The 14803-nt window shown below is 44.4% G+C and overlaps 1 protein-coding gene across 1 annotated transcript; it reads right to left on the reverse strand.

Annotated features, from left to right (window-relative positions):
* Positions 1-5012: 5012 nt before the first annotated feature.
* Positions 5013-13180, reverse strand: LOC123168854 (uncharacterized). The gene is made up of 4 exons (XM_044586718.1): positions 13110-13180; positions 12921-13007; positions 6241-7930; positions 5013-5678 (listed from the first exon to the last, which is right to left on the reverse strand). The coding sequence occupies exons 2-4, from the start codon at positions 12960-12962 to the stop codon at positions 5353-5355; spliced, it is 2058 nt and encodes a 685-aa protein (XP_044442653.1). The 5' UTR covers positions 12963-13007; positions 13110-13180; the 3' UTR covers positions 5013-5352.
* Positions 13181-14803: the final 1623 nt, after the last annotated feature.

The raw sequence follows: 14803 nt of genomic DNA on the forward strand, positions 1-14803 counted from the left end.
ATATTACATTTAATATTCTCATACATATTAAGTGACACTGACGACCTTTTTTACCATTAAATTCTCACACACACACCTTCTCCCTCCCTCTTCCTCACTCTCTCTCCCCCTCTCCCTCACTCGGGAGGTGGGACGAAAATAAACCCGGAACGGAGACTACCAACTGAGACATTAGGAGTAGAGATCATTTAGTTGATAAGAATAAATAGAAAAGGGTGTTAAAAAGGAGAAACAAATTAGAATATATTGAAAAACCAAAAGGACAATGTAAAAGGGGATTCGCCCTGCCCCCTGGCCTTGCCACCGAGCCGGCTCAGCGGTCCAGTCCCCGCGCGGTCGTCTTCTCCTGTTCCCCGAGCCGCGTCGCTACAGAGTCGGTATCCCGCCCGACCACCTCGCTGGCATCGAAGGGGAATGGATAAGGGTGACGCCCTTCCTTCCCTGCCCCCATGGCCTCACTCCTCCTCGACGCCCCCTCCCAAATCCACTTCTCCTCCTCGCTCGCTCAATTCCGTCGATCTGGACGAAGTCAGACGCCACGGCCACCATGACCGACCCCGTCAACATGGCCACTGCCCTCCCTGCGGGCTAGGAGCTTGTCGAGGAGCTCCGAGCGCCTTCGCTACTTCGTCTGCACCAACGAGATCAAGTCCAGCACCCCCGCATCGATGTCGCTGCTGTCTTCCTCAACCTTGGGCCACCGCGACATTGCCGTTCGATCCGCGCCGCCCCAAGCTCCCATGTCTTCCCCTAGGGCGCCATTGACACCGCCATGATCTCCTCTTGCCTTTTCCCTATTTCCCCTCTCGTTTGCTCTCGTTAGGTATTTCGCCATGGCCGAGAACCGCCGTCCGCCATGGCCATTGCAGGGGTAGCCACCGAGCTCCTCGGATTGACCCCGTGGCACATGCCCGCTCCTATGCACGCCCATGCCCGAGCCTGCCGCTCTTCTTCCATGCCCGCGGGGCCACTCCCTCTCCATGCCCACGGCCGTGCTACACCGCGTCGGTCGCGCCCGCCGCTGCCGTCGCGCTCGCCGCAGCCACCGCACCATTGTGCCCCGCGCGACACACACCATGGCCGCGCGACACACTCTCGCTGGCTGCGCTCCCCCCGTCTGCTGCCGCCTATCCCTTCACTCGCCCTGCTGTCACGCCCCTGCCTCGCGCCGCCTCCAGTCGTGGCCATCTTCTGCCGGCCGCCCCCTCCGCCACGTCGGCCGCATCTCTGCCCTCCACTGTCGGCCGCTCGCCTCGCCTACTGCGTGTTGCTTCCTTGAAAGAACATGCGGTGCCCCCATGTTTGGTTTTGGTAATTGATGACAATCTCTATGGACTAATGGTTGCCTTGAGTTATATTTGAAGGTTTTGTCCATAGGCTTTTCTTGGAGTACATTTGTTGGTTTCAAGGAGAGTTTGTGATGACCAAGGTGCTATTCAAGGAATTACCTAAAGATTGGTCTTGTGAGAGGTTGATCAAGACTAAGTAAAAGAGTGAATCAAGTTGATCAACACACAAAGCGTAGAAGATGTACCGAGAGGGATCAAGCGATCCCATGGTATGGTAAGCATTGTCAATTACACTTTGTGTACTAACCCATGATCTTCGTGAGAGTTCTTTGTGGGGTTAGGTTGCGGTGTGCAAGTTCAAGGAAGCATCACGAAGAGATCAAATGCTTGAAGCTTGTCGTCCATTGTGGTGACAATGGACTTGTGAAGATGTGCGGAAGAGTGGCTCACCCATAGTGGAGTATGGGGGAGCAATCAACTAGTCTTCATCGAGCCAACGCAATCAAGAAAGGTGGTCCAACTTGAGGGAGTCAAGATCGTCTTCATCTAGCTCAAGTGGACCATGTGCAAGGCAAATGTTTGCCCTTGATAGGTTTTCTATTTTACCGGTCTCATGATGGTAGTTGGGAGACCGGGTTATAGGATCGATTGCCGTACAATCAAGGGGGACTCTCGATGAGTAGCTTGATCATATCATTCGTAGAGAGCTTAAACCATTGCATCCTTGCATCATCTTTCTTGGTTCTTGTTTGCTTCTCTTTGTGAGTTTTGGAGCTTTTGGTCATCTTGTTGACAAGCTCGAGTTCATCGAAAACGGAGTTCACTTGCATCTTCTATGATGTTTTCGATGTTGGAGGTTATGCCGGTTCTTCTCTGTTGGAGGTTTCACTCCTCTATGTGTTAGGTTTCACTCCTCGCTGTTTTGATGCCACTTGTTGTCTTGTATCCAACAAGCTTGAGTTTGCTCAATTCGGAGCTCATTTGCAGAAGTTATGGCAGTTCTGGTTTTATTGGATCCATCTGTTGTCTTTAGCTGCGTTTTGAAGGCATCCAAGTGCTAAAGCCTCTGTGGCGTGCGGTAGTACTGCTCAAGGGAGCGGCAGTACCGCAGGGGCCAGCAGTAGTACCGCTCCTGTGAGCGTAGTACCGCTGCCTCTAGCCCAGAACGCTGGCGCGCACGGAAGTAGGCGCAGAAGTAACTTTTTTACTTCCGCGTCCTACGCGGTAGTACCGCTCCTGGTGAGCGGTAGTACCGCTGCCTCGCATCCTATCGCTGATTGCGTGCGGTAGTAGGCGCGGATGTAATTTTTTACATCCGCCCCTGCGCAGTAGTACCGCTCCCTGTGAGCGGTAGTACCGTGCCGCCTTTTTCTCGTAGCTAGCTCCAGCGGTTGTAGGCGCGGCAGTTATTTTTACTTCCATGGTCGCGCGGTAGTTCCGCAAGGGCAGGCGGTAGTACTGCTCCTGCAGTAGTACCGCCCTGTTGCCCATTTGCAGTGTTGTTTCATTGGGCTTCTGCCGCCGTAGCGGTAGTACCGCTCGGTGCGGGCTGTGAGCATAACGGTTGGATTTTCCCCCTCCTATAAAAGGGGGTCTTCTTCCCCAATGAACCTTATCCTTTGAGCTCATGTTCTTCCCCCATTGTTGACCTTCTTCGAGCTTGCTAACTCTCAATCCCTCCATGGATTCTTGCTAGTTTTTGAGGGAAGAGAGAGAGGAGATCTAGATCCACATTTCCACCAATCACTTTCTCCTCTATGTGAGGGGAACCCCTTGGATCTAGATCTTGGAGTTCTTGGTGTTCTCCTTCTTGTTCTTCCTCTCATTTTCCTCCCTAGCATTAGTTGCTTCGGTGGGATTTGAGAGAGAAGGACTTGGGCACTTCGTGTGCCCTTGCCATTGCATTTGGTGCAACGGTTTGAGTTCTCCACGGTGATACGTGGAAGTTACAAGTTGAGAAGCTTATTACTCTTGGGGTGCTTGGTACCCTTGAGCTTGTTCCTCTTGGGTGCTTGGGCGCCCTAGACGGTTGGTGGTGTTCGGAGCTCAATCATTGTGGTGTAAAGCTCCGGGCAAGCGTCGGGGTCTCCAATTAGGTTGTGGAGATCGCCCCGAGCAATTTGACGGGTTCCGGTGACCGCCCCCAAGAGTTGCCAAAGTGTACGGTTCGGTGACCGCCCCCAAGGGTTGCCATTTGTACGGGTTCGGTGACCGCCCTCAAGGGTCCCTTAGTGGAATGACGACATCTTGCATTGTGCGAGGGCGTGAGGAGATTACGGTGGCCCTAGTGGCTTCTTGGGGAGCATTGTGCCTCCACACTGCTCCAAACGGAGATTAGCATCCGCAAGGGTGTGAACTTTGGGATACATCGTCGTCTCCGTGTGCCTCGGTTATCTCTTACCCGAGCCCTTTACTTATGCACTTTACTTTGTGATAGCCATATTGTTTCTTGTCATATATCTTGCTATCACCTAAGTAGTTTTTCTTGCTTAGCATAAGTTGTTGGTGCACATAGGTGAGCCTAGTAGGTTTTGTGCTTGACAAATTAACCGCTAGGTTTATTCCGCATTTGTTCAAGCCTCAACCGTAATTATTTTAAAGCGCCTATTCACCCCCCCTTTGGGCGACATCCACGATCTTTCATTCCTGCTGCTATGCGCTGCTCTACCGCTGGTACGCTGTTGTGCCATGCCCTCGACACCGCCGTGGACAAATGTGGCGGAGGGATTGTTAATGGAGTACGAGAAGGAGGTGGCGGAGAAGGTGTGGAGAGGCAGGAGGTCTGGGGCGGTGTCACCTGGCTGTGGTGGAGGTGTTTATGCGAGAAGGAGCCGGAGTGGAAGGAGAGGTCACAATTGGAAAGAATCGCAAAAAAAATTCATAACCCGGAGATCTCAGTTCAAAAAAATGCTAATATCGATGGAGGGGTGATTTCCTTCAATATGTGGAAAACATAGGAAATATTGGTTGTTATCAAGCAAAGGTAAAAATTTAGGAAAGTTAGGATTTTTAAACTGATTTCTATGCAAATGGGGTTTTATTGTTTGATAACGTGATATCAGTACCCGCCCATTTGTGACGTGTCTGATTAGGAAAGTTTGCAAATGTAAGAAACTATTTATTGGGAGGGAAGTTGTGACGTGTCTGTTATTTGTTTCCTCAAACAAATTTCACTAATAAGAGAAATCGATTGATTTAGATAAGTTAGGAAAGTTAGATTAAAATGTATTATTTGTTTTCTGAAAATCTGTTATTTGTTTCCTAAGACAAATTGAACCAATAAAAGGAATCGATTGATTTGCATAATTTATGGAAGTTAGATTAAAATGTATTATTTGTTTCCTGAAAATCTGTTATTTGTTTCCTAAGACAAATTGAACCAATAAAAGGAATCGATTGATTTGCATAATTTAAGGAAGTTAGATCCGTGATTTGTTATACGTTAGGAAAGTTCTGGTTGTAATAAAGAGTGGAGAGAAAAATAAATTGATGGACCAGGGTGAGAGGAGGTGGTGGGAGGAGAGACGAAAAAAACAAGCAAAAATAAACCATGGACCAGGGTGGGAGGGGGTGGTGGGAGGAGAGACGAAAAAAACCAGTGAAAATAAACCGCGGAGACGATTCACCAACTCGTCCATTAGAAGTAGAGATTTACAATAGAATATACTACTCACCTTGGCGACATATTTTTATAGAAGAAACAACTTGAGTCCGAGACTTGAACCTAGGTGGGCTCACTGCACACCCGCACAGCTTACTAACAGAGCGACATTATGTTTTCCAAACATAGTTATAATAACTTGGAAATTCATCAGGGTTTCTCCGCACATACAGAACTTGGAAATTCAGCAGGGTTTCAACAACATAACAAACTTGGTTCCAGCAGGAGTTCAAGAAATAAAAAACCCTGGAGATTCAGCAGACCACGACAGTACCAAAGGGAATGCCACTAGTGAGCATCTGACAGATTACTGCTGCACACCATTACAGCAGCATACACACACATACACATAACAGAACGGAGGAGAGGCGAAAGCATCGCTCCAGGCACAACTGAAGGCCGTCACTCAGTCAGTGGCGACCCAGCGGCTTGTTTCTGCGGCCTGATCCAGTCGTGCAGCACCAAGGTGACCCTGCCGTGCTGCTTCATGGAGGAGCCGTGCAGGAGGGGGGAGGCGCGCGCGAGGACGCTGTTGTAGTGGACGTACTCCTTCTGCCGGAACATCTCCTGCTCGGGCAGCGTCATCTCGTCCCACTCGGCGTGCAGCTTCTCCGACAGGCTCCAGTCGATGTTGTACCTGGTGGTGCCGAAGCACGTCTGGCTCAGGACGCGCCTCGCCAGGGTCTGCAGGTCGGGCACGCGAGCCCCGTGCGTTGACCACCATTGAACTGCAATGGGGTGAGAAACGTGGTAAGAAGATAGTAATTCATGTAGTATGTTGTGAACTGAAGAATGAAATGGTGATGATCTCAGTGTGGGTAAGCTTGGGTTTGAAAGTTGAAGTGAAAACAGAAGAAAAGAAGGCTCCTGTACAGTTTAAGCAAACCATAGACCCCAGTTTGCAACTTGCAACATACTCCTATTGCAGAGAAGTAATCGTTCCACACATTCATCTGTTAACCTTTTAACTTCCATGCTACTATTATTTAAACAACCATGTTGATAAGTTAGTCTAATGCAGAGAAGTCGAACATTCTACACATGCCGAGTTTGAATACAAGTGCATTGTGACATGATATGTTTGTGCCATGTTCACATACTAACTAAATATGTTTGGCGCACTGTATGTTACAGTGCACAAATGCGCATATCAGATTACTTGGAGGGCCTCGTGACACTATTCCAGCTCGCTCTAAAGATTGAATACAAGTACATATGACACACAAAGGCACTACTATCAGTGGCTTGTTAGGGAGTGGGCATTTTGCAAGAGGTTAGGGTGTAGCTTACCTTGTGGTAATTCCATGATTTGCTGCATTGCTGGATCTGTGTCAAAATAGCCCAACTTCTTCTCATACACTTTCAATTGTGCAGATGCTTTTCTGGCATTGTAATGAGCCTTGCCCAGTTGGATTGTACAGGCCGCGATGCCGCTGCTGATCTCAGTATCAGGCTTGAATCCAGCTGTGTAAAAGATCCTTGGGTTTAGCATCTGACCAGCAGCATGGAGAGGACTATGCAAGTAATCATCCCATATCCGATCAATCATACACCAATAAAAGTCACTTTCATCTCCGATATTGAGAGATATCTCTTCTTTTGCTCTATCCATGGCTTCATACAAGATACCCATCGGACAGATATCATATTCGAGTTTATACAACACACCGACAAGTGGGTGTGTAACCTTGATGACTTTTGCAGCAGCATGCCAAAATTCATCGTCTGTCTTTACTATGCTCTGGATACGCTCGAACAAATCAAGGCAAGCCCAACCAGAGGAAATCCATTTAGGCGAGTTTAACATCTGCAACAGATCTACTCTTGCAGAAACTAACCTCTCTAATGTGACGAACATTGCCACAAATTTTAAATAAGAACTGCTCAAAATCTCCTCCTGAACATACCTTCCTTTCAGTTTCATTGGCAGTGCATGGTCATATAAAAACCTTGTAATTTCCCTTGCCTTCATCAGGACTTCACTGACATGCTCGAGCGCTGCTATTTTCTCAAGCAGAAGGTTGATGCAATGGTCAGCACATAGTGTGAAGAAAAAACTATCATATTTATTTAGCACATACTGCCGTGCCATCTGCATATGGGGTGACACGTCATTCATGACAATCTGAACAATGTTATGAGCACCAACATCTTCAACCACGCGAGAAAGCATTGATTCTAGCTCATCAAAGTCCTCAGTGATTTCAGAGACGTCAATGGATCTCAGGAACAGCGTACCTTTGCTGCAGTGCACCAGGACACTTACGAAGCTTTTGGTACACTTGCTCTTGCAACTATGCACAATTACAGTGCAGCCACTTGTTTGCCACTCTTGCTTGAGTTCCTTTGCGCGGTTCTCAGTTTCTCTTAGTTGCTCCTGCAGAACAGCTTCGTACGTAGGCATTACAGCCCCAGGCCCATGGGAAAACACAACCATCTCCTTCAAAGATGATGAATGGAGAACACCAGGCTCAGGTGCAGCTTCGGAGAAGAACTTGCCTATTGACTTTGCCAACTGAGAATCGAAGTAATCACTTGTCTCAACCTTGGGTTTCGGTTGACAAGAACTATATGTGATTTCCTTGGCCTGCGTCAGATCCGGTTGATAATGAACAAAGCAACGGTTGTTATTGGACACAGTTGGTTGTAGCTGTGGTTGCTGGACTTGAGGAGATGGAAGGGCTGGATTTGTGTGAGGAACCTCATCATGTTCTTGCTTCAGTCTCTTCGTTTTTCCGAGCATCTGATCTTTCTTGCGATCCACAAGTGAACTCCTTAAGCTTGTCCTGACACTGTCCGGTACTAGGTTGCATGGACGAACATTGCCCCTGATGCCTGCTAAATGTTCCTCTAGACGGCTGTAACCACAAACCACCTCACCGCAGTAATTGCAGCTCATTCTGCTGCCTTCCTCATCAATGGTTTTGCCATGCCTTTCTTTTCCATGATTACTTGTCTGAGGACCTTGTGTGGAAAAAACCTGAAGAAAAGCAATGAGAGATACTTCAGTAGTGCAAAAATTAAAATGTCAAATTCCCAAAACATGAGTGCAACATTTCACCAATGATGAGATTTCATCTGCTTCCTGTTAATGACAGCACATAATGTACTGCTATTGATGAATTTACCACATGTGAACAGAGAAGACTGTGATCCAACTAAACACTGTTAAACATAGTGTCACTGGGTGAAACAGTTTGTTCTGTATTTTTTTTCCGATAAAGAACAGTTTGTCTGTATAACTCTTCAAGAAGAGCACAGAGAGGCGTGGTCAATGGCTCATAGTATATTTACCAACAGACTGGAGGCATGAGCTTGTTCACAAATTACAAGTTCAGGGCAACAAATCTCTGGGCACCCATGCAATGAATTAACAATAATTTCAACAGGGCAGTCAACAATTGGCCATTTTCACCATGGTACACTCCAGAAACATGTAACTGTAACTAGATTAGACAGTTGTTCCTCACAAACAGACTAAATTCGATGCTTACAATCCTGAAGGATTCGAATGAACCATACGAAATATAGTTCGGTGCAAGTAGAAGGTTAACTATTTCGGTACTATCCCACAGGACAATTGGAGTAATATTTACTTTTTCAAAGATCAGTGATATGGTATAAACATAAGACTGCATGATGATCTTACCCCCTCTGAGACCAATGGCGAGCAGCGACTCTTTTTTCCCGATACTAAAATCCGACAAAATCATAGCGCCTCCCCTCAAAGTTTTAGCAATTCCTTCGAATCGGCTTCAACGCCTTTCGAAATCCAACATGACGCTACCCAACTCCCAAAATCAGACAAAACCTAAAGCGGAGAAAGGGGGATTCTTCCTCGGCAGAAAGCCTTGAACAGCATCGCGGGTCACAGCCCACTGCCTATTTCCCTCTCGCCGGCTTCATTCCAGAACAGAAGATCGTGAGGAATTTCCATTACTTACCATTTTTGTCCCCTCCGGCGCGAGAACAAGGAGGGGTTCGCAGCAGGCCGCCGCCGCGCCGCGCAGCACCTCGACCTGCCTCCGAGGCGCTGGGGGCGTCGTCGACGGAGTAGCCGGGGTTTGACGGCGATGAGCCCGATCTCGCGCCCCGCCTCCTCTCCTTGCTGCGCTGCGTGTCGTGGTCTCTGCTACGCTCTGGCTTTTTCTTTTATGATCAGCGGGTGGCAGAGAGGAGGGAGGAGGCGGCGAGGGCGACTAGGGAACTCGGGTTTTTGGGGAGAGATGGAAAAGACTATGACTGTATGCCGTTTCTGGAAACTGACGAGACGATGCGTTTCAATCGCTGGACATTCACATTGGTGGGTGAGTGGGTGGGTGGGCAACAAATTTTGTTTTTCTCGTACATACCTATATACGGAGCAAAATGAGTGAATCTATATTCTAAAATATGTCTATATACATCCGTATGTGGTAGCCAATTTAAAATCTCTAAAAAGACTTATATTTAAAAACGGTGGGAGTACATTCATCCTTATCAAAACACGCATGTAAATCTTACTCGTATGAGCACCTAATTATCAGGAACGTCACCTCCCACCTAACGCAAATCATCGGAAGGTTTAGAATAAATCCATGAAAATGCAAGCACCACTCTCAAGTCTGAGACTTGAAATCTGTCCATTGGACAAAGGATATTATTGTTCTCCTAATTATCCAACCACACGTTGGTTCGCGAAACAAATTTTATTGGACAACAACATATCATTATTTGCGAACCAATCTGTGGTTGGATGGTTAGGTGGACAGTGGTATCCCCAGCCCATCAGGGTTCAAGTCCTAATGCTTGCTTCAGGATTTTGGGCGATACGCGTTCAATGTGAGGAGACGTTCCCGTCGACTACGAGGCGTCTATGATGACTTCGTAAAATCGCAAGATGATATGCCGGCTCAGTCTCTCAGAGGTGCTCAAAAGGATAGGGTGTGCATGTGTGCATTCATAGAGGTAAGTGTATGCGCGTAGATATGAGCGCTTGTGTTGATGTTAAAAAACATTTCATTCTTTGTGAACCAACATGTGGTTGGATGATTAGAGGTAGTGGTATCTCCAGCTCATCAGGGTACAAGTCTTGGTGCTCGCATTATTCATGAATTTATTTTAGGATTTCCGGCGATGCGCTTTCAGTCGGAGGAGACATTCACATCGACGTCGAAGAGCCTACGATGACTTCGTAAATCTCAAGATGATATGTCAGCTCAGTCTCTCAAGGTGCTCATAGGGGTAGGATGTGCGTGTGTGCGTTCATAGAGGTGAGTGTATATGCATGTATATGAGCGCTTGTGTCTATACTGATATTCAAAAAACATGTTTCACTCTTCTTTACCATAAAAATAATAATACACTTTTAATACTTACATCAGCAAATATTCATGAAATCGTGATTGCTTTGAAATTAGACAGGATATTAATTGCGCGCATATATTAGGTAGGATATTATATACGCATTAATTGTATGACCAGCGCTCATGTTGATACTTGGTATAATATGAATTGGGCGTTGAACACGTCAAACGCTCACCATTGGGGCGATGTAGGTCGTTGATTGAACTGGTTTGATGGTCAAGATTGATTTGATACGTCCTTTTGGGTCTTTTATATTGGTATATCTCAACTACTTCAAAAGAACGTAAGATTTCCATTTCACCTCTTTTTCATCCAAATTTTTTTATATACATCTCACTCTTTTCTTCTCCTCTTTGATTTTTCCCCTCCCATTTGTGATTTTTATCCTATCAATTCTCCCTAAAAATAGAATCAATCGTCTCATGTTTTATTAACTTACCATAAGAAAAAACATATTCTGTTTGGTAAGCCATTAAATTCTTAGCAAATAAGTACTTAACAATAAAATATATATCTTCTCTACTTACTTAAAAAGAACGTAAGGTTCTCATTTCACCTATTTTTCGTTCAACTTTCCTTATATACGTCCCACTCTTTCCTTCTCCTCTTTGATTTTTTCCTCCCATCTTTGATTTTTCTCCTATCCATCATCCATAAAATAGAATCAATTGTCTCATGTTTTATTAACTTACCATAATAAAAACATATTATGTTTGGTAAGTCATTAAATTCTTAGCAAATCAGTGCTTAACAATAAAATGGCAGGTAAATCATGACGATTGCATAAAAAAATGCTAGTAACTAGGCCAAAGATGATTGACTTCATGCCATTGGTGGATTTCTTGGAAAGAAGAATGACAACAAGTTCCTCCTTCCTCAATCAGGGTGAAAGATTGCAGTTTCTAAACTCTGCTTTGTCCTCTATGCCCATATTCTATCTTGGCAGTTTGTTAGCCCCCCCTAGAATTTTAACAACTGGAGAGAATCCAGAGACAATGTCTATGGAGAAAGCATAGAGATGAGCCCTCTCCATCTTTAGCAGCATGGGACCTGATCTGTAGGCCTAAAAGCAAGGGGGAGGGGGTAGGGATTTTGAACTTTGGGTCCAGAATATTGCTCAGTTGCTCAAGCATATGCATAAGTTTTTGAACAAGATGGATCTGCCATGGGTATCTCTTGTTTGGAATACATATTATCATGGGAGGGTACTAGAGGGTACTGCCAGCTGTGGATCTTTTTGGTGGAAAGATATATGCAAAATGCTGGATCATTTCAGAAACACAACTTGGGCGCAAATTAACTCTAGAAATTCAGTTCTATTTTGTTCTGACAGATGGAAGCTTGGTGATTCTGTGACAACCTTGCAATCAAGGTTTCCAAGGCTATTTTCTTATGTGTAAGATCCATGGATAACTGTAGCTGAAGCCTTTCAAGCACATGATATCTCAGAGATGTTTCATTTACATGTGTCTGAATAGGCATATCATGAATATATGGCAATTCAGGCAATGATGACCACTCACAATAGAGATTTCGATGCAAATGATATATGGTACTGGCGGGGGACATGCAATGCTTTTAAACCTAAGATATTCTATTCCTTCATGCATTCTACCTTGTCATTTAATCCTCTACTGCTATGGATCTAGAAATCATCATGCACAATGAAAATAAAAGTGTTTGCTTGGATGTTGATCATGGACAGGCTTAACACTAAAGATATGGTTGATATGAGGCATTGGCATATGGATGATGGGGTTAATTGTGTTCTTTGTCCTCTGCTGACAAGGGAAACCAGAGGCCATCTTTTCTTCCACTGTAATTTTAGTGTGAGAGTCTGGAATTATCTTCAAATATGTTGGCCACAAGGAGATGATATGAGCAACATTGTGCTGCAAGCTAAACGAGATTTTGCAAAAGCTTTCTTCACTAAGGTGGTTTTTATTGCCTGCTGGAACATCTGGATAGTCAGAAATGCTAAGGTGTTCAGTCATGAAAGGCCTAGCTTTAATAAATGGAGAAGTGCTTTCATCCATGGTATTACTCTCATGCACCATAGAATCAAACATGTCTTTAGAGATGAGTTATTGAGATGGATTTCTTTTCTGCCTCCTTAAGGTATTGTCTTGTAGTTCACTAGTTTTTTTGTTCTCTAGTCTTTTACTTTACCACTTTGATTACCTCTTGTAATCCATGTAATCTGTAACTCTTTTTGGCAATAAAGTAAAAGTGCTAGGGGGGGTTCCCTACAGTTTACAGTCAAAAAATAATAATACACTGAATTAGAAGCTAGTAACAATAGGCTGAATTTTTCAGTGAATCCCAAGTGAGGTGGTTGTTGTGTTGGATAGATGTGCCCTTGATTGGTTACTTCATACAACTTCATCAACATAGACACATAATTCAAAATATCACCTTGGAATAATTCTAGTCACGCATAATTCAAAGGATCACCTTGGTATAATTCTAGTCGAATATCTTAACGCACTTACTGCACTTGAACAATAAGATTTTCACAGAAGCCTAGAAAATAGGCATTTAGTTCTAATACGATCCTTGGAAAAACAAATATGGTATCAACAAAAACCTTTTATGCTCCTACTAAATAAATTTCTTTCCCTTACCTTTGACTTTAGACATCGTATTCTCCATTCCAAAAGTGGCATCTTAAAGCACTTACTACACTTGAACAATGCGATTTTCACGAAAGCCTGTAAAATAGGAATTTAGTTCTTATATGCTCCCTAGAAAAAGCAAAAATGGTATCAACAAAAAACCTTTATGCTCCTACTGAATAAATTACTTTTCCTTACCTTTGAATTTAGACCTCTTCTTCTCCGTTCCAAAAGTGGTACCTTAACGCACTTGCTATACTTGAACAATAATGAGATTTTCGCAGAAGCCTGGAAAATAGGCATTTAGTTCTAATATTCTCCCTAGGAAAAACAAAAATGATATCAACAGAAACCTTTATGCACCTAATGAACAAATTATTTTTCTTTACCTTTGATCTAGATTTCGTCTTCTCCGCTCCAAAAGTGGCATCATAATGGACTTACTACACTTGAACAATGATATTTTCACGGAAGCCTATAAAATAGGAATTTAGTTCTAATACGCTCCCTAGAAACGACGAAAATGATATCAACAGAAACCTTTTATGCTCGTACTGAATAAATTACTTTTCCTAACCTTTGATTTTAGATCTCGTTCCAAAAGTGGAGTCTTAACGCACTTAGTGCACTTGAAAAATAAGATTTTCATAGAAGCCTGGAAAATAGGCATTTAGTTCTAATATGCTCCCTAGGAAAAACAAAAATGATATCAACAGAAACCTTTATGCTCCTAGTGAATAAATTACTTTTTCCTATGTTTTATTTTAGACCTCGTGTTCTCCATTCCAAAAGTGGCATCTTAACGCACTTACTGCACTTGAACAATGAGATTTTCACAGAAGCCTGGAAAATAGGCATTTAGTTCTAATATGCTCCCTAGAAAAAACAAATATGGTATCAAGACAAAAATGATATCAACAGAAACCTTTATGCTCCTAGTGAATAAATTACTTTTTCTATGTTTTTATTTTAGACCTCGTGTTCTCCGTTCCAAAAGTGGCATCTTAACGCACTTACTGCACTTGAACAATGAGATTTCACAGAAGCCTGGAAAATAGGCATTTAGTTCTAATATGCTCCCTAGAAAAAACAAATATGGTATCAAGACAAACCTTTTATGCTCCTAATGAGTAAATTACTTTTCCTTACCTTGGATTTTAGACCTCGCCTTCTCCGTTTCAAAAGTGGCATCTTAACGCGCTTACTGCACTTGAATAATGAGATTTCCGCAGAATCCTGGGTAACATGCATTTAGTTCTAATTTGCTCCCTATAAAAATGGTATGAGTAGAAACCTTTTTTGCTCCTAGTGAATAAATTAATTTTCCTTACCTTTGAATTTGGATCTCGTTGTCTTAGTTCGAGATGTAAATGGAGCATGGCCTAATAGTTGGGCAGCGACTATGGTTCGTCGGGAATACGCGAATGGTGCAGTGCGTAGGTGCCTTGGAATACCACATATCTGAACTAAGAGGAAAACATAGACGATGGATCACAATTATTAGGGAAAACATATCAAGAGAGTGGCGGTGGCAGCAGTGGGTGGAGGAGAAGATAGTTAGATCTAGAGAATGTTCGTGGTTGCGGTGGAGGAGAAGATTGTTTGGTCTAAAGAGTGGGGGTGGCGGCAAAGGGTGGAGGAGAAGATTGTTAGGTCTAAAGAGTGGTGGTGGCGGCGAAGGGTGGAGGAGAAGATGGTTAGATCTAAGAGAATATTGGTGGTTGAGGTTGGAGGAGAAGATAGTTAGGTCTCGAGAGTGGTGGCGGCGGCGGGCGGGGGAGAAAATAGTTAGGTCTAATGTTGATGGTTGTGTCATGTGGGGCGAGGTGGCTTTATAGCTGTGCGGTCTGGGACTAGGAGCGCGGCTGCGATCCGTGTGATGCGGGGTGCGG

The sequence above is a fragment of the Triticum aestivum genome, chromosome 7D, assembly GCF_018294505.1.
Source record: "Triticum aestivum cultivar Chinese Spring chromosome 7D, IWGSC CS RefSeq v2.1, whole genome shotgun sequence".
Taxonomy (NCBI): domain Eukaryota; kingdom Viridiplantae; phylum Streptophyta; class Magnoliopsida; order Poales; family Poaceae; genus Triticum; species Triticum aestivum.

Excerpts from the sequence above, each read along its gene's own strand:
- LOC123168854 (XM_044586718.1), bottom strand. The coding sequence starts at position 12,962 with ATGCCACTTTTGGAATGGAGAATACGATGTCTAAAGTCAAAG. Across the intron at positions 7,931-12,920 it reads TACGATGTCTAAAGTCAAAG|GTTTTTTCCACACAAGGTCC; the intron begins GTAAGGGAAAGA and ends GCTTTTCTTCAG. Across the intron at positions 5,679-6,240 it reads AATCATGGAATTACCACAAG|TTCAATGGTGGTCAACGCAC; the intron begins GTAAGCTACACC and ends ACCCCATTGCAG.